Genomic DNA, 20,052 nt, shown 5'->3' on the forward strand with positions numbered 1-20,052 from the left:
CCCAACCCAACCACGTACACATGTATTTACATAAACGCCCACATACGCACTAAAATATACCTATACATTTAAACGCATACATACGTATACATAAACAGACATATACATATATACACATGTACATATTCGTACTTGCTGTCTTGATCCGTTCCCGTCGCCACCCCGCCACATATGAAATAGCAATTCCCCCCAACCCCCTACCGGCGAGGTAATGCTAGGAAAAGCCAAAAAAATGCCATGTTCGTTCACACTCAATCTCTAGCTGTCATGTGTAATGCACCGAAACCACAGCTCCCTTTCCACATCCAAGCCCCACAAACCTTTCAATGGTTTACCCCAGACGCTTCACATGGCCTGGTTTAATCCATTAACAGCACATCGACCCTGGTACACCACATCGTTCCAAGTCACTCTATTCCTTGCACACCTTTCACCCTCCTATATGTTCAGGCCCAGATCGCACAAAATCTTTTTCAATCCATCCTTCCACCTCCAATCTGGTCTCCCGCTTCTCCTCCTTCCCTCTACCTCTGACACATATACCCTCTTTGTCAATCTTTCCTCACTCATTCTCTCCATGTGGCCAAACCATTTCAACACACCCTCTTCTGCTCTCTCAACCACACTCTTTTTATTAACCACACATTTCTCCTACCCTTTCATTACTTAGTCGATCAAACCACCTCACAAAATATTTTGTCCTCAAACATTTAATTTCCAACACATCCACCCTCCTCTGCAAACCCTACCTGCAGCCCATGCTTCGTAACCATATAACATTGTTAGAACCACTATTCCTTCAAACATACCCATTTTTGCTCTCGAAGATAACGTTCTCGCCTTCCACACATTCTTCAACGCTCCCAGAACCTTATATATATATATATATATATATATATATATATATATATATATATATATATATATATATATATATATATATATATATATTGGAAAGGATCACAATTTTTGCGCGTGATCAAGATATTCCTATGAGTCCACGGGGAAAATCAAACACGAAAAGTTCCCAAGTGCACTTTCATGTAATAATCACAGCATCAGGGGAGACACAAGAGAGAAATATAACAGTCAGTTGATATACACCGAAGAGACGAAGCTAGGACGCCATTTGGTAAACATGTGATTGTCCAAAACATACCATCACTTGTTCATCAAGGCATTTCCTAAGGAATTCAAATCGTAACTTCAGTTGGTGAGCCTTGATTAGCGATTTGGAGAAAGCAGTAACGAAAGGAGAAAGTTCAGGACAGCTTGTAGAGAAGTAATAGAAGAGCCGTGTGGAATCCATGTTGGAAAGGATCACAATTTTTGCGCGTGATCAAGATATTCCTATGAGCCCACGGGGATTTTATGCGTGATACGCAGGATCGCTACTACGAAGGTATGATCGCCACTAATTGGGAAATCACTTTGATTACTAGTAATCGAATACCATTTGTCTCACGCCCAAGTCTGGTAGTTGTGAGGAAATGAAGCTGTAAAGTTGATAATGGTACAAAACCCATTATGAGCAAGAGGAACTGGCCAGAAGCTGTCCCCCAGTGTATGCGAATGACAAGACAGTATTAACGAAGCCTTGTGAACTTTATGAAGCTCACCTCTGTTAAAGATTCAAAAAGTTCTACGAATAAATCATTTCATGATTCGTTCAGCAACTCGCACAACAGCCAGTGATCTTAACCAAGGATCCTGAAACTAAATATGTTATCTACGGAGTGTTCGGTGAAATCATTATATCGTCTTCATTCTCCTAATAAAAGTGACGATAAGGTTTTATCAAAACCTGACTCTGTTCCTATTGATACAGCAACTTAGTTCTGAGAAAGACAGGTACGCACGGACATTTAGAATGACAATGATGGTCATAATTTGTATTCTTTTCCTTCTCTTTTTCATCATATGACGTCAAGGAAAACTGGCCTGTGTGAGCAAGAATTGTTAGAGGAAGTGAATTTTAGAGGGAGGAAAAGATCCAGGGCTTAACCCAGCTTGCATTGGAAACATAGGATAAGCAGGGCGATGATGATGAGTGGAGGGCAAGGTTTTATTTTAGTTACTTTTTTTCTTTAATTTATTTCTTTATCAATTTATTTATTTTTTGCATTCTTTTTTAATTCATTTATTTATCTATTTTTTTGGCCGATGGGCACTGACTTTACCAAGGCGTTCACCGCACGGACTTAGCAGCAAGATCTATAGAGATTTTTAGTTTTTTAATATATGGGCACTAGATGTTGTCCAGGTTGTACATCAAACATGTTACCTAGATGGTCTATTCCCAGGAGATTGTTGAAGAAATCAAACCAGTGAGTATGATGTATTTGAAATCGCTCTACTTGTCTTTCAAACAATTTCCTCCAATAGATGTTTAGCGGAGGCATTCGTGCTCTCTCGTGAAGTTCTGTGTTCCTGATGAACTCGTGCCATTTGATGTTAAAAACCCAACGTAGAGCTATGTTCTGAATGATTTGGAGTGCACGGATGTTGGATTGGGCTCCGAGTTCAAGAGCTGAAGGGGCATATGTGATAAGTGGTCGTATTAATGCTTTGTAGAGGTGCAATTTGGTTTTGAATTGCGCCTCTCTGAATCTATACAATTTTGCGAGCTCTGCTCTCGCAATAGCCGCCCTAGACTGTATATGTCGGTTCATTCTCAGGTGTACATCATAATTTAGGCCCAGGACAGTGTTGGTATTTGAGATGGGAATGGGTAAATGTCTGTGTATACAGGAGTGTAGGTAGACATTAGTTATGTTGTATCTCTGACGTACATTAAAGTAAGATATGTTGGATTTTGCAGAATTTGTTTTAATCTTCCATTTTCACTCCCAGAGCGAAACGTGGTCAATTTCCTGTTGGGTTCTGTTGATTAAGTGTGTGAGGGTTGCAGGCACTGATTAGCTTGTGTAACATCATCTGCATATTGGAGAGTGATGGAGTCCAGGTGTGTAGGATAGGGAAGATCATTTGAGTAGAGTGTGTAAAGAGTGGGGGCCAGCACGAAGCCTTGGGGTACACCGGCATTAAGGAAGTAGTTTGAGTAAGTGTTTCTGTATTTGAGTCGGGTTTTTCTTTGGCTAAGATAGTTAGAGAGAAGCTTACTGGTGGGTCGTGGGAGTTGTAATTGGGTGCCTAGTTTATACCTCAATCCATCGTGCCACACGGTGTCAAAGGCTTTTTCAACATCTTTTGTGATGAGTGCGGTCATTTTGTGTGTCCGCCTGTTGTTTCTTATGTAGTTCGTAATGATGATGAGTTCATCTTGTGTGGAGCGATGTTGATGAAAGCCAAACTGTTTGTGTGAGAGTATGTTGTTGTTTGTAAGGTGTGGTCTAAGTCTCATGTTTAAGATTCTTTCAAATGTCTTCCCAGTGGACTCAAGTAGGCTGATGGGTCTGTAGTTCATTGGGTCTCTGTTGGATTTGTTGGGTTTAGGTATCATTGTGGTTGTTGCAGTTTTGAAGGCCGCGGGAAAATAGCCTGAGGCTAGTGCCGCGTTGAAGAGGAAGGTGATGGCTCTAATAGTGTTGTCAGGGAGATGTGTAAGTAGCTGGTAACCAATGCCTGAGTTACCTGGAGCTACTTTGGGCGATTTGAGGAGGAGGAATTTGACCTCGCTCGATCTTACTGGAGTTGTGAGAAGGTGGTCGTGTGAAAGCGATTGGAGGTGTATGATCTGTTCTGGGTGGAAGTGACTGGGTCTGTTTTGTATGTGTTCTGTGACAATTTGAGTGTTTTCGTACACCAGAGGGTGAGGGGGGTTGAGGGTGAAAGATACCTTTCCAGTGTTTTTGAAAAATGTTGGCAATGTCTTGTGGGTTATGGTGTAGAGTGTTGTCGTCATTTAGCTCATTAAAGTCTGTTTTCGGTATTCCTTTGAGTTTTCGGATTCTGTTCCAAAACTCTTGAGGAGATTTGATTCGGTGTTGTTCTGTTATGGTGATAAGAGAATTCCAGTGTCTATTGTGGTCTTCTAGAAGGCTGTTGAGGGTGTGGTTTCGTAGGGATGTGAGGTCACACCGTACTAGGCCCAAACGACTTCTGTTTTGCTCAAAGCGTCGACGGTAGCACGAGGGGTGTCTTGTTTTGGGAGAAGGGAGGAAGGAACATCTCGAAGTAAATGAAGATTTGGGGATAGAAATGTTAGCTGGCTGTGTGATTGTTCTTTGTATATGTTCTATTTATGTGTCTATTAGTGTTATTGGGTGATTTTCGTAGTTTGTGGTGTAAGTGCAGTTGGAGAGTGTCTTTGAAGCTCTCCCAGTCTGCTCTTTTGTAGTGGTAGTGTGAGGGTGATGGGACGAGGATAGGGTTAGACGAGAGATGAAGAAAGTTAGGGATGTGGTCGGAACCACACAGTGGTCCTGGAGACAAGAAATTATGAAGATAATTACTGGCTCTGTTGGAGAAGACAAGATCAGGTCTGCCTTTTCCTCCTGGGCCAGTGAAGACAGTGTGGAAGTAAGGTCCTAGGAAGTTAAGACGTTTGTAAGAGTATAAAGCGAATAAGTCATCACCATGAGAATTGTTTCTGTTGTGGTGGAAGGTTCTGTGTTGGGCGTTGAGATCAGCTAGAAGGTAGACTGGGATATGTGTGTAATTGAATACTGTGTAGAGATCATGGAGTGGAATCGGTAGTGTTGGGTCGAGAGTATGTAGTGCAGAAGATAATGAAGCCATGTATTGTGTTTATCTTATAGAAAGTGTTCGTATTGCCATGAGGTGGCGAGGTATTCGTGTTCGATGGTGTTGCGTGTGAGGATGGCGACTCCCTCGTGTCTACTGTCTGGAGACTGTCGTAATGTATACCCGCAGTGTCTGATCTTATACCCGTTGGTGATACATGTGCTGTTAAGTATCCCAACATCGGGTCTCTTCTTGTCGAGAAGTGTGGAAATCAGATAACGGCTACTGTGATGAGCTGCACACGTTAAACTGCAAGATCTTAAGCATTTACGATTTCTGGAAGTTTATCGGCCTTCTGCATCTAGGGTCGATGAAGGCCGTTGACCCATCGTTTGAGTATTTCACTTGTACCATGTTTCTAGTCTTGGGTCGGGATATATCTGGTGAGGAGAGGGGAGAGGGTCAACGTCGACGATTTGAATGCCGAGTTTGACCGGAGTTGGGTTGTCAGGTGTGTCGGCAAGGTCAGGTTCTGGGGCTTCTCTGGAAGGGTTAGGCGCGGGAGGAAGGGAGGGAGTCGGTGGAGGAGGGGGGGGGGGAAATTGGTGAGTGGAGGTTCAGGGGAAACTGTCGTGGTGGTGGAAGTTGGGACGGTGGGGGTGGGAGAGGAATCGGTATTTGGAGAGACAGTAGGATTGCTGGTGTTGGGTTGGGGGGTTGTGGATGGAGTTGTGTTAGGGGGTACGGAGGGGGTATTGGAAGCTGGGAGGGTGACAGGTTGAGTTGTTGGGGGGGAGAGTTGGAAGTGTTACTGGGGGTCTCCTGGGATACGTTCTCGTTAGGGGTCAGGATGGCTGACGAGACGGGTCGGAGAGGGATGGTTGTGGGCAGAGGAGCTGAGGAGTTCAGGTGGAGTTGGTACATCGGGTAAGGTTGTTGTGAGCAAGCAGCAAATCGAAAATTCTAATGAACTCCGACTTATCTTCCTTGCTCAGGAACAACGCTTTCATGTAGCACGCGTGCATCCTACCTTGTAGGGTGAGGAGGTCTGAAGAATTAGTAGTTGGGATAGGAGAAGCTTGGGTGGCAGGGGGAGGAGGAGCAGCAGCAGCAACTGTTGCGTAGAGGTGAGGGTTTGTGGAAGGAGGCGAGTTGGTTTTTTGTGCCTGACGCACTGCGCGGAGTTGCTCCTCCTTACGCGGGCACAGCCCAGATACAGCAACGTGTCCACCTTTACAGTTGACACACGTCGCTGCCTGAGCCTCACACTCACGAAAACCATGACCAGTTTCCGCGCATTGACTACACGTTTGGTGGGGTTCTTTACAGCTCTTAGTTTCATGTCCGAATTGCAGACATTTGTAGCATTGCTGAACGTCGATAGACTCATCTTTTTTTTCAGGTATTTTGCGGGCATAGAGATCACGGGGAACAGGATTCCCCGGGAGAGCAAGCGATCGGCCTCGGTCGGGTTTGAGCACTGAATTTTTATTGATCACGAGTTGTTAGGTCTATAAACGCTGATGACGTTGACGTCATTTTTTTTCACCACTGATGACCTCAACAATTTCCGTGGTGCTGAGGGACAAGATAGATGCATCGACATTATAGGCAATAATGGTACATCTAGCTTGAAGGGGGCAGCGGTCTTGTACGATTTGGTAGTTTTCTTTGCTAAATCATCGAGGAGAGGTTTAGATAGGATTTTATCTAAATCACTATCTTTGCCCAAGCAAATTTTAAATTGATATTTATTCGTAGGGAATTGAATAACCCTAGTAGGACGGATCTGAGTGGTCTTAAAAACGACGGACAGGAGTTCGAACGTGGAAGGTGGGCGGGGGGGACAATCAATTTTTAGAAATTTAAGTCGTATGTCGGGCGGCATGTTGGTGGCATCAGTGTCCTAGTGCGTGAAAACGTGGGTGAGGGACGCTCGACGGTCCAAGGTAGGGGAGAGGTACGAGAGAGTGTGAGGGTCTCCACCCCGTCAGGTGAGGTACGAGAGAGTGTGAGGGTCTCCACCCCGTCAGGTGAGGTATGAGAGAGTGTGAGGGTCTCCACCCCGTCAGGTGAGGTACGAGAGAGTGTGAGGGTCTCCACCCCGTCAGGTGAGGTACGAGAGAGTGTGAGGGTCTCCACCCCGTCAGGTGAGGTATGAGAGAGTGTGAGGGTCTCCACCCCGTCAGGTAAGGTACGAGAGAGTGTGAGGGTCTCCACCCCGTCAGGTGAGGTATGAGAGAGTGTGAGGGTCTCCACCCCGTCAGGTGAGGTACGAGAGAGTGTGAGGGTCTCCACCCCGTCAGGTGAGAACAGGTCCACTCCTCAGGAAAATGAGTTTTCCAGAATGGGGTGGGGAAGCTGGGGTAGAGATTGCTCAAGCCAGACGGTCGAGAGATGGATGATACAAAAGATATGAAATAAAAATTGGATGAGAAAGATGGCCTGGAGGCAACGCGGGGGTGCATGGTGTGCCGAGGGTGGTGGTGAGGGATCAGTCAGCCTGCCGGCGTAAGGTCAACGTAACTGGTCTCCCACGGGAAGGACCAACGTGGGAGCCTATGTTACAACCCGCTTCTTCGGTCTTCTCTCTTCTGTCTTCTTTCTTCTGTCTTCTCTCTTCTGTCTTAACTCTTCTTTCTTCTTTCTTCTGTCTTAACCCTTCTTTCTTCTGTCTTAACTCTTCTTTCTTCTGTCTTCTCTCTTCTTTCTTCTGTCTTCTCTCTTCTTTCTTCTGTCTTCTCTCTTCTTTCTTCTGTCTTCTCTCTTCTTTCTTCTGTCTTCTCTCTTCTTTCTTCTGTCTTCTCTCTTCTTGAGGCCTGGCGGTTCATCCTCCATCAACCCGTGGCCGAGACAGGAGCGGTAAGAAACTATACGAATGGCAAGAAAGGATGAACTGGCCTGAAACAATGTCCACCTTTTTTTTTTTTTCGCAAACGGGTGTACATGTAAGTTGTAACCTCCTCCTAGATTATACTTAAATAGAGGTTTTCTTGCAGCATCCTACCTTAAATAGAGGCTTTCTTGCAGCATCCTACTTTAAATAGAGGCTTTCTTGCAGCATCCTACCTTAAATAGAGGCTTTCTTGCAGCATCCTACTTTAAATAGAGGCTTTCTTGCAGCATCCTACCGTAAATAGAGGCTTTCTTGCAGCATCCTACATTAAATAGAGGCTTTCTTGCAGCATCCTACTTTAAATAGAGGCTTTCTTGCAGCATCCTACCGTAAATAGAGGCTTTCTTGCAGCATCCTACTTTAAATAGAGGCTTTCTTGCAGCATCCTACTTTAAATAGAGGCTTTCTTGCAGCATCCTACCGTAAATAGAGGCTTTCTTGAAGCATCCTACTTTAAATAGAGGCTCTCTTGCAGCATCCTACCGTAAATAGAGGCTTTCTTGCAGCATCCTACCTTAAATAGAGGCTTTCTTGCAGCATCCTACCGTAAATAGAGACTTTCTTGCAGCATCCTACTTTAAATAGAGGCTTTCTTGCAGCATCCTACCGTAAATAGAGGCTTTCTTGCAGCATCCTACTTTAAATAGAGGCTCTCTTGCAGCATCCTACCGTAAATAGAGGCTTTCTTGCAGCATCCTACTTTAAATAGAGGCTTTCTTGCAGCATCCTACTTTAAATAGTGGCTTTCTTGCAGCATCCTACCGTAAATAGAGGCTTTCTTGCAGCATCCTACTTTAAATAGAGGCTTTCTTGCAGCATCCTACCGTAAATAGAGGCTTTCTTGCAGCATCCTACCTTAAAGACTTTGCATATATTTGTGTTTAACTTCATTAGTTATATACTAAACCAACTCTGAAGCATGTCGATGTTTATAAATCCGTTGTCCTCCTTTCTCGATTCCTCATCTCTCTCTCTCTCTCTCTCTCTCTCTCTCTCTCTCTCTCTCTCTCTCTCTCTCTCTCTCTCTCTCATGACTTAAGCATCATCCGTAAATATATTCAAGTATGACTCCAACCTAGCCATTCAGTCACTTACACAGATCAAGAACGGTAATGGCTTCATGACTAAACCCTGCGGCACGCCACTACTCACCCCCTAACCCACTTCGAAAAGTTTTCTCTGACGTGCAGACTCTGTTCCCTTCCACAAAGATAATTTCTGATCTACTAAAAGGGGCATCTCCCACCTGGTTACCTGAAAATCCAACTTCTGAACTAAAATCTTACATGCCTTCTGACTGTCCATGAACAAACAATCCATTCCCTCCATGCAATTCTTCTGTCCAAAATGGAACTCATTCTCTCAGAGAAGTGTCCTGCGAGGTTTGTTACGCAAGACCTCGAATGATTCAAGCCAGGTTGTCTCTCACTTCAGTGGTTTCTCCCTTGCAAGTATTCACCCATTTGCTTATTCGGTGCAATGTAACTCACCTTACCCACAGGCACAATAAGCACTCTCTTCCACTCCTTTGGTACAACACTATCTTCCGACGAATTTCTTAGCATTTCCATCGTCCGCGAATTATTACAGCACACACTTTAAGAATACATCATCAAGTTCCTTATATGGATCAGGACCATTCGATAGCCTACTTATAACGTTTCTGACATTCATAAAAATAAAAATTTCGTTAAAGATGAATGTCGTTTATGTTGATGATGGATCATCTCTTGTCCGTTTTCATTGTTTATTAGCTAGAAAAAAAAAAAACACCACTAAAGCGACCGCTGGCGCTTTTGAGCTCCAAGTATTGTTTGCAATCCAAAATATGGAACTCAAGGTAGATATCGATCATCATATGCTATTTACTTACTGTACTTGTCCTTGCTTTGAACACCCGCCTGATGATTTAGGTTTTGATTATGCATCTTAAGGCAGGGTGGATTTCTTGCTGCAATCTATGATTGAAGTTGACATTAACATTTGCTCATGACTCTTTCAGTATTCAAAGTCATGTGCTTGTAAACCTCGGCGCACGTAAGCCACTATCACAGCAAACCCTCACACATAACAGCTGCCGTTCAAGATTTTCTCGAATGAATCGCTTTACTTATTATTAAAAGAAAAAAAATGAATACTTAAGCAGATGCAGGCATTTGTACTGAATCAAACCATCAACAATGGTTTTTCATCATCATGACTTGCATTCAGGAAACTTAATGTTGAAACAAAAATTTCGCCACGAAAACATGAAGCACCGATTACAACAATCAAATTTCGCCACGAAAACATGAAGCACCGATTACGACAATCAAATCGTGTCAATACAGACGCCCACCGTATCAGGTATATACAATGTACGCCAAGATTAAACACAATCCGGAGTGCCTATGCTCATAGTTATTATCCAGAGTTCATGACAGTCAGTGTCCCCCTCTGTAAATGTCGTCTCTGGCCTTCCTCTGCTGTCGAAAGGTTGAGAGTCGTCGCTGGCTGGAAAGGAACAGGTTTTCATACAGCGGCAATCAGGTTGTTCTATTTATGGCAACACTCTTACCTTCTATATAGGCTGTACCTATCTTCTATATAGGATGTACCTATCTTCTATATAGGATGTACCTATCTTCTATAAACCACTTATATAGAGACTATACCGGTATTTTTTTTCCCTAATATAAACAAGCTTAAATGATTCATTCTTTACAGTTTACATAAATTTTTTCCTATTGATTTAAAAACCATTTAATTAACCGGTTTGCGCCATGTCTTTACTCGTATGTCTGCAAACACACACACACACACACACACACACACCGACATCCCGGCCTTGACTAGATACCCGTTTATCATAGAGAGAGAGAGAAGAGAGAGAGAGAAGAGAGAGAGAGAGAGAGAGAGAGAGAGAGAGAGAGAGAGAGAGAGAGAGAGAGAGAGAGACTGCAGTTTTTGACGAGTCTATGTCTGGTGGAAAGAAGTCTTGTGATAATGCATCTCAATCTTTCCTCTTATTACCAATGTGAGTTTCTCAAGGGCAGGAACCTCTGAGGATACCATTTCCTACGAAACTATTGTCTGGTCATCCTCTACGAGACCTTGTCATCTAACAGAACTTTAGGACTGGGGGTCTGACCTTGAAGTTCCCATTGAATATGATTTCCTGCCTCACTTGTCGGATTTTTTCTTTTAGCTGCTGATGGATCAACCCTCCTTCTTTCTCTATCAACGGTGATGTCCCTTAAAAGTTCTCTCTGGATTTCTGTACTCTTCTATTTCTTTTATCAATGATTTCGTATCTTCATCACATAGCCAGATGCACTTGTAAGCTCATGACGCAAAACGACGTTTCTCCACTTTTTTTCAGATCTGCCCCACTTTCTCTTTGCGATCGATATCCCGCCTTGTGAAGACAGGCTCTGTAAACTCGGATCTGGAGAGGATTTCTCCCCATTGGTGATGTACTCCATACAACAGATCTTTTTTAATCCAATTTCTTCTTATTTTTCTTTCTAAAACTCTTTCAATAGGTATCCACATCCCTGGTGGCTCCACGACTCCGCCACATCAAACTAAGAGCAAAGACAGCCTTTAAGAGACCAATACTCCTGCTCATATGGTGTCTTTCTTCTTAATAACGACTTTGACTATACAATAAACCGATTCGTCTTCGCATAGCTTTGTATAGTCCTGCTCTCACAACTGGGCAATACTAAATCTACATCTTCACCCGACGCAGTGGAATCTATGCAATCCCGTTCATGAACTCTTTTAACCCCAAAAGACTTGATCCACTTGCCCACCGCAGCAATGCTGTTAAAGGTCCTTTACCCTCTTTGATATGTTACGTTTTCTCTTTCAGGGAGCTGACTGCCTGCGCGACCCCGAACCATTCATTAACAAGGTCGCACATAATACTCATCCAGCCAGCACTGCCGTCAGCGACTCACTGGTGTCTCTCCACTCACACCGACAGAGCTTGGAGATCTTGATCTTCTCATGTTTCCCAACAACAGCTACGACTGGTCCCTTTACAAAAAAAAAAGATTTCCCCTTTTGGGGAAAATATGTTTTCTTTTTCTCCTTTCTGACCCGGTATCTCTTCTTACGAGATTATGTAGAGAGAGAACAGGATACCTAATGGTCCATGGTGAGGTTATCTGCTGGGGGACGGTAAGTATTCAGAGGTCACGATCTCTTTTATGATAATGACATGCTTGTGAAGAAAAAGCGTGTATACATACCTCCCTACACTACGGCACAGCAACAGGCAGGAAAAGAAAAAGCTGAGAGGGAACACCAAGTACTAACGATATACAGCCACGGACATTTTGGAGAAAAGCACCAACAGGAAAGGTTGCCTATTTTTGCTTCAGCGGGGCTCTTCCTGGAAGAAGCTCAATTCTGGTGGGGGACTGTACATGGGGCAGCTAGATGACAGGACCTGATAGTGTGTTACGAAACTGTCTGCAGGGAGACGGAATAAGGGCAAGCCAGATAACAGAAGACCTGATGGTCTGTGACGAGGTTATCTGCTGCAGGAGAGTGCATGGGAAAGCCAGACAACAGAGGACCTGATGGTCTGCGACGAGGTTACCTGCTGGAGGACAGTAAATGGAACACCCAGACAACCGAGGACCCGATGGTCTGTGACTTGGGTACCTGCTGAAGGTTATCTTCTAAATTTCCTAATCTATATAGATTGAGACGGGAAGACAAGGGAATGGAGAGAGGTAGAAAGCTACTGAGCCCATCCTCGTCCAGGCAAGAACCAGCTTACTAAGATCAATGGACATACACAAGGAAGGGAAAATCCCTCGACGGGTCTGGCCACAAGAACCGTCATTATTCTCCGTCCATCTTCCCCGTCTGTCGTCTGACTATACTAACAATCTCCATCACCACCACAAGTCTTACAACTATATCTCACCTTCCACTGAACATCATGACAAGACATAAATGCTTGCGAGAAAATGCCAACTGACCACCGATAACACGGCAGGTTTAATTGAGACTTATGGTCTACTTGGCCCGGGAAAACTATCGTACATCAGCCATGCAAAAGGTATATGCACTCGGTAAGCTGTGACACGAACCTTCCCCAGGAGAAGTCAGGTTCTGGTTACACAGCAACTCCTTCTCTACATCAAATAGCCCTATACTCATCCCTGCTTCATTCTTCTACATCGCCACCTTCTACTTCCGTCACATCTGGGTAGGCTCTAGCTTTACAAACGTAGTTGGGTGTGTTGAGTTCAGAACAACCTGGAGTATTAACTCTTGACCTCAAAAAATCTGATCCACTTGCCCAACTCATGTGAACTGACTGGCCTTGTGCTGCAAGCTGTTTGTCATACATCGTCATGTCCGGCAAAGCCACAACATCACATGATTGCTGTGTGACCGTTGGCAACTCGAGCCGCTGAAACGTTTACTTCTCTCAAAGCATCGCTGGTCTTCGGTTTTCTCTGGCATCTCCTGTGTCTCCTAACACTTCTAAAATGTCTCATTATTCCGTGCCACCTGTATCTTCACTCTCTCCTCCCTCCTTACCCTGGAAAACCTATGATGAAATTTATGGCTAATAGTAAATAACGGAAAAGACATCAAACACCCGGAGAAAAAAAAACGAGGAAGCTGAAAAGAAGATCCAAAGGTAACGACAAAGAGCATCAACAAGTTTGGTTGTGGAATTTAGGTAAAATAAAGAATACTGTTGAAAAATAGGAAAAAAAAAGATAAAGACAATCGAAAGAAACCGATCGAAACCAACGTGCAAGTGTGTGTGTGTGTGTGTGTGTGTGTGTGTGGGTGTGGAAGGTGAAGCTATTCTGGATGGGGGAGTGACAGATTAATCAAATGAACAGGCCACTGCACTCAGTTCACAGACGATGGGAGGGAAGAAAACGGGGTCCGAGGAAGGACCTATCGTAGATACGGAAGATGCGTAACGGGTACCTGTGGACAAAGAATCAGAAACATACAGTAAAGTAGTAACTAAAGCTACAGAAAAAGCAATTACACACACACACACACACACACACACACACACACACACACACACACACACACATATGTCCCAGCCCACACCTGATATCTAGTTATCATTGGATGAACAGTGAGGTTGGCCATTCCACTTGCGTGATTCAGTCAGCAACGGCAAAAACTACATCAGGGAATGCCACGGGGTTAAGCAACTCAGATATAGCCGGGAGGTAATGGTGAAGTCACCTGATAAAAGATAAGATTTAACGCTACCAATCTGTCTGGTATAAATAGAAAAAAACATGGAGGGGAAAAGATAACAGATGAGTGACTCTCTTAACAAGGAACATTACACCTAACTAAATACTGGCTCATGAGAACGATACGTAATGGAGAGAGTATCAATAGAAGAGACTCCAAAGGTCATCTGGAGTAGACTGTCGATCTCCGAGCAGTTAATATGACTGATTCTAAGGCACGAGCTCTTGAAGGCACGAGCTCTTGAGGGCAATGACAAAAAAAAAAAAAAAAAAAAAAATAAGCGAGGAGCAGAATACAGTTCAGAAGTTGCTGCACACTGGAGAACTTTATAACACCCAAACCAATGAGTTGGCCTGGGATAAAGGAACAGAAAGGCGTGAAGAACATAAGACTGAAACGAGGCAATCCTGACCCATGTAAGGAACATGGTCCATACGAGGCGTCTCCGTCCTATGCTTCAGGTATTGTTCAAAATACCGTTTGAAAAGTCGAGTGCCAAGGTGGCGCGTCGTGACTATAAGGAAACACTGAAAATATGCTGAACTATGGCACAGTGTGTCAGACTATAAAAGATAATGTAAAAATGGGTGATCACTAGCGACGGCAAAGCTTTATATGAAAGAAACAACAACATAGGTATGGAGAAAGGTCATGCATAATCTGTTACACTATGAAGGAGTGAACTATGGAGTGAACTCTGTTTTCGACAATATTGATAGTTGAGTGGATTGTCTTCCTCGAATATCAGAAGCCATTTGACAGTGTGTCGCAAATGAGATTTGTAAATATGATGAACAGAAAAAGATCTTCGTGGAAGGGAACTAAGAATGGGTAAGTACTTAGACAAAATGTTTAAAAAGCTGTCCACAGAACGTGCGGGAAGTAAATGAGAATATATGCTTCTCAAATTTGGTCACCACTGAAGGAAACAAACAATCTAAGAGGAGGTCAACAATACCTAATACTAGAGAGCCAAGTCACAGGCAGAAGTTAAAGGCCATAAATTTCGCGATAATAGGAAAGAAAAGAGTAAGTAGTGACTTGATCAGAACCTTTTGAGTATATAAACCGGCTTACCAATGTTCACAGTCAACAGTTCTTGGAGAGATGCAAACAAAGAACGATCCGAGACCATAACAAGAGACTTAAGTAAGAAAACTGTGAAAAGTGAAAGTAAAGAAATTCTTTATGACGATGAGTTGGAACAAATTACGAACGAACGCACACAACTGACGATACTTATGATGCAATGGTAAACTTACCCGAGCACTGACCCTACCAAAATCTCTCTCTCTCTCTCTCTCTCTCTCTCTCTCTCTCTCTCTCTCTCTCTCTCTCTCTCTCTCTCTCTCTCTCTCTCTCTCTCTCTCTCTCTCTCTCTCTCTCTCTCTCTCAACACTGGCAAAACCATGAATACCTACGTTAATATCTACGACAATTCTCCACGGAATAAAACATCACGTTCTCGTATCTGTCCTTGGCTATATCTATTATGAATCTAAGCTTATGATATCATGAAAATACCCATGAAGAAGAAGGGGCTACAGGTGTGGCAAACAGGAATAAAACCAAATATTGAAAAAAAAAATTACATAACGAAAAGACGGAATAAATAACTTAACTCGGCTCTCTTAATACTGATACCAATTTTTCTTTGCTCTCTTCTGAACCTTTTCCATTAGCTGTTCGTCCTTTCGTAGACGCAATAACCAAACTTGAGTCACACAATTTACAGAGCAAATGCGCGTTCATGGTATTCATAATAGGTGTGTGACGTCACAGGCTGTATTATTACCAATGAGCGACCAAGAGGTTTACATCTAGCAAGAAAATAACAGATATTAACCCTCTCCAAGAGTTTCTATTTGCTATGCTAATGCTAGGATGGGCTTGTCACCTAACTAAGCAAACAAAGCTCAATTCAACCTAAGCTAACCTTCCCTAACCTAGTCTACCTTAGGAAATAAATCTATGATGGAGTGAATCTTCAGGCTATACAAATAAACTTACCTCATTCACGTCAGCTTGGAAAGCAGGATTGTCCATCATGACGGTCAGTGGGTGCCTTCTGACCGTGCTGGTTTCGGAATTAGTCTCCTTGTCCATAGCGCGCTGCCGAAACCCGTTTCTCGCTTCTTCTCGTCAATAGGTTCAGTCAACTGGTACCGGGGAGACTCACAGGCTTGGTAACTGTCCGGTTCTTCTAATAAGCTATCTTTGGTTGAGTTGTTTGTTATTCAGCATCCTCTGGAAATGAGAAGTGAATAAGAGCAAGGATATTAGGTTCACTAGGGTTGAGGGACGAGTCAATTGGGATGTAAGTTTGAATGGAGAGAGACTGGAGGAAATAAAGTGTTTTAGATATCTGGGAGCAAACTTAGGAGCAAATGGAACCATGGAAGCGGAAGTGAGTCACAGGGTGGGGGAGGGATAGAAGGTTCTGGGAGCGACGAAGAATGTGGAAGGAGAGAACGTTATCTCGAGAGCAAAAATGGGTGGGTATGTTTGAAGGATCAGTGGTTCCAACAATAGTAAATGGTTGCAAGGCATGGGCTATAGATAGGGTTGCACGGAGGTGGGTGGATGTGTTGAAAATGAAATGTTTGAGGACAATATGTGGTGTGAGGTGGTTTGATCGAGTAGTAATGAAAGGGTACGAGAGATGTGTGGAAATAAAAAGAGTGTGGTTGAGAGAGCAGAAGAGGATGTGTTGAAATGGTTTGGTCACGCCTTCCACACATTCTTCAACGTTCCCAGAACCGTCGCTCCCACCCCCACCCTGTGATTTACTTCCGCTTTCGTTGTTCCATCCGCTGCTAAGTCCACTCCCAGATATCTGAAACACTTCACTTCCTCCAGTTTTTCTCCATTCAAATTTACCCCCCTAATTAATTTGACCCTCAACCCTACTGAACCTAACAGCCTTGCTCTTATTCACGTTTACTCTCAACTTACTTCTTCCATACACTTTACCAAACTAAGTCACCAACTTCTGTAGTTTCTCACCCGAATCAGCCACCAGCGCTGTATCATCAGCGAACAACAAATGACTCACTTCCCAAGCCCTCTAATCCACAACTGACTGCAGACTTGCCCCTCTCTCCAAAACTCTTGCATTCACCTCCCTAACAACCCCATCCATAGACAAATTAAACAACCATGGAGATATCTTGCACCTCTGCCGCAAACCGACTTTCACTGGGAACCAATCACTTTCCTCTTTTCCTACTCGCACACATGCATTACATCCTTGGTAAAAACTTTTCACTGCTTCTAGCAACTTACCTCCTACAACATGTACTCTTAAAACCTTCCACAAAACATCTCTATCAACCTATCATATGCCTTCTCCAGATCCATAAATGCTAAATACAAATCCATCTCTTTTTCTAAGTATTTTTCACATACATTCTTCAGAGCAAACACTTGATCCACACATGCTCTACCACTTCTGAAACCACACATGCTCTACCCAATCTGATGCTCTGTACATGCCTTAACCTCTCAATCAATACCCCCCCCCCCCCATATAATTTACCATGAATACTCAACAAATGTATGCCTATGTAATTTGAACACTCACCTTTATCCTCTTCACCTTTGTAAAATGGCACTACTACTATGCATGCACTCCGCCAATCCTCAGGCACTTCACCATGATCCATCCATACACTGAATATCCTCACCAACCAATCAACAACACAGTCACCCCTTTTTTATATAAATTCCACTGCAATACCATCCAAACCCGCAGCCTTGCCGGCTTTCATCTTCCGCAGAGCTTTCACTACCTCTTCTCTGCTCACCATACCATTCTACCCAACCCTCTCACTTTGCACACCACCGCGACCAAAACACCCTATATCTGCCACACTATCATTAAACATATTCAACAGACCTTCAAAATATTCACTCCATCTTCTCACTTCATCACTACTTGTTACTAACTCCCCATTTGCCGCTTCACCTATCTATCTATCTATCTACCTATCTGTCTATCTATCTACCTATCTATCTATCTATCTAACAATATATATATATATATATATATATATATATATATATATATATATATATATATATATATATATATATATATATATATATACATATATATACACACACACACACACGCACTGGTCAACCAACCATCTAGTGCTCTATACATTCACATGAATGAACATTCACATCATACTGTGTGGAAAAAGGCTTCCTCGCTCGTAAAGTGTAAAAGGATTATAAATAGAAATTTGTTTGAATCTGCTCTTATACAGCTGAATGATGAGAGAAACGTGAATATTAGCAGAGGTTTATTAAATTTAGAAAAATGTTACTTTACATATGTTTCATAGTGACCTATGCAAGAGGAATGATGACTTGGCGCACCCGATGTGACCTGACCTGATCGATCAGGTAAGGTCCAACATGTGACTTTGTTAACATTTATTGGTGTCTATAAAAATTCCTCCTCCTGTGACTCTACAACTTCCTTCTGAAGGTGCTGAAATGCACGAAAGCGTTTACGTAAATTTTCCTGCTTTGATTTTTCCTACGTGGTTTACAAGTTCATCTTTGATTGTCACGCGTCTGTTTCGTGATTACATCACACACACACACACACACACACACACACACTATATATATATATATATATATATATATATATATATATATATTTTTTTTTTTTTTTTTTTTTGCTTTGTCGCTGTCTCCCGCGTTTGCGAGGTAGCGCAAGGAAACAGACGAAAGAAATGGCCCAACCCACCCCCATACACATGTATATACATACGTCCACACACGCAAATACACATACCTACACAGCTTTCCATGGTTTACCCCAGACGCTTCACATGCCTTGATTCAATCCACTGACAGCACGTCAACCCCGGTATACCACATCGCTCCAATTCACTCTATTCCTTGCCCTCCTTTCACCCTCCTGCATGTTCAGGCCCCGATCACACAAAATCTTTTTCACTCCATCTTTCCACCTCCAATTTGGTCTCCCTCTTCTCCTCGTTCCCTCCACCTCCGACACATATATTCTCTTGGTCAATCTTTCCTCACTCATTCTCTCCATGTGCCCACACCATTTCAAAACACCCTCTTCTGTTCTCTCAACCACGCTCTTTTTATTTCCACACATCTCTCTTACCCTTACGTTACTTACTCGATCAAACCACCTCACACCACACATTGTCCTCAAACATCTCATTTCCAGCACATCCATCCTCCTGCGCACAACTCTATCCATAGCCCACGCCTCGCAACCATACAACATTGTTGGAACCACTATTCCTTCAAACATACCCATTTTTGCTTTCCGAGATAATGTTCTCGACTTCCACACATTCTTCAAGGCCCCCAGAATTTTCGCCCCCTCCCCCACCCTATGATCCACTTCCGCTTCCATGGTTCCATCCGCTGCCAGATCCACTCCCAGATATCTAAAACACTTCACTTCCTCCAGTTTTTCTCCATTCAAACTCACCTCCCAATTGACTTGACCCTCAACCCTACTGTACCTAATAACCTTGCTCTTATTCACATTTACTCTTAACTTTCTTCTTTCACACACTTTACCAAACTCAGTCACCAGCTTCTGCAGTTTCTCACATGAATCAGCCACCAGCGCTGTATCATCAGCGAACAACAACTGACTCACTTCCCAAGCTCTCTCATCCCCAACAGACTTCATACTTGCCCCTCTTTCCAAAACTCTTGCATTCACCTCCCTAACCACCCCATCCATAAACAAATTAAACAACCATGGAGACATCACACACCCCTGCCGCAAACCTACATTCACTGAGAACCAATCACTTTCCTCTCTTCCTACACGTACACATGCATTACATCCTCGATAAAAACTTTTCACTGCTTCTAACAACTTGCCTCCCACACCATATATTCTTAATACCTTCCACAGAGCATCTCTATCAACTCTATCATATGCCTTCTCCAGATCCATAAATGCTACATACAAATCCATTTGCTTTTCTAAGTATTTCTCACATACATTCTTCAAAGCAAACACCTGATCCACACATCCTCTACCACTTCTGAAACCACACTGCTCTTCCCCAATCTGATGCTCTGTACATGCCTTCACCCTCTCAATCAATATCCTCCCACATAATTTACCAGGAATACTCAGCAAACTTATACCTCTGTAATTTGAGCACTCACTCTTATCCCCTTTGCCTTTGTACAATGGCACTATGCACGCATTCCGCCAATCCTCAGGCACCGCACCATGAGTCATACAT

At 43.2% G+C, this 20,052-nt stretch overlaps 1 protein-coding gene across 4 annotated transcripts in view; it reads right to left on the minus strand.

The window, feature by feature from the left end:
* The window catches only part of LOC139760256 (solute carrier family 23 member 1-like), a 268,117-nt gene that overhangs the window by 227,129 nt on the left and 20,936 nt on the right, over nucleotides 1-20,052 (minus strand). For 3 of the 4 annotated variants that reach the window (XM_071683190.1, XM_071683188.1, XM_071683189.1), the window contains one exon: nucleotides 15,794-16,030. The exons of the other annotated variant lie outside the window; for it this stretch is intronic. In XM_071683190.1, coding sequence (XP_071539291.1) covers nucleotides 15,794-15,889 — 96 coding nt within the window. In that variant the 5' untranslated portion in view covers nucleotides 15,890-16,030. The remainder of the gene's footprint in view (nucleotides 1-15,793; nucleotides 16,031-20,052) is intronic. 4 annotated transcript variants of the gene reach the window in all.

Source organism: Panulirus ornatus, chromosome 36, assembly GCF_036320965.1.
Source record: "Panulirus ornatus isolate Po-2019 chromosome 36, ASM3632096v1, whole genome shotgun sequence".
Lineage (NCBI taxonomy): Eukaryota > Metazoa > Arthropoda > Malacostraca > Decapoda > Palinuridae > Panulirus > Panulirus ornatus.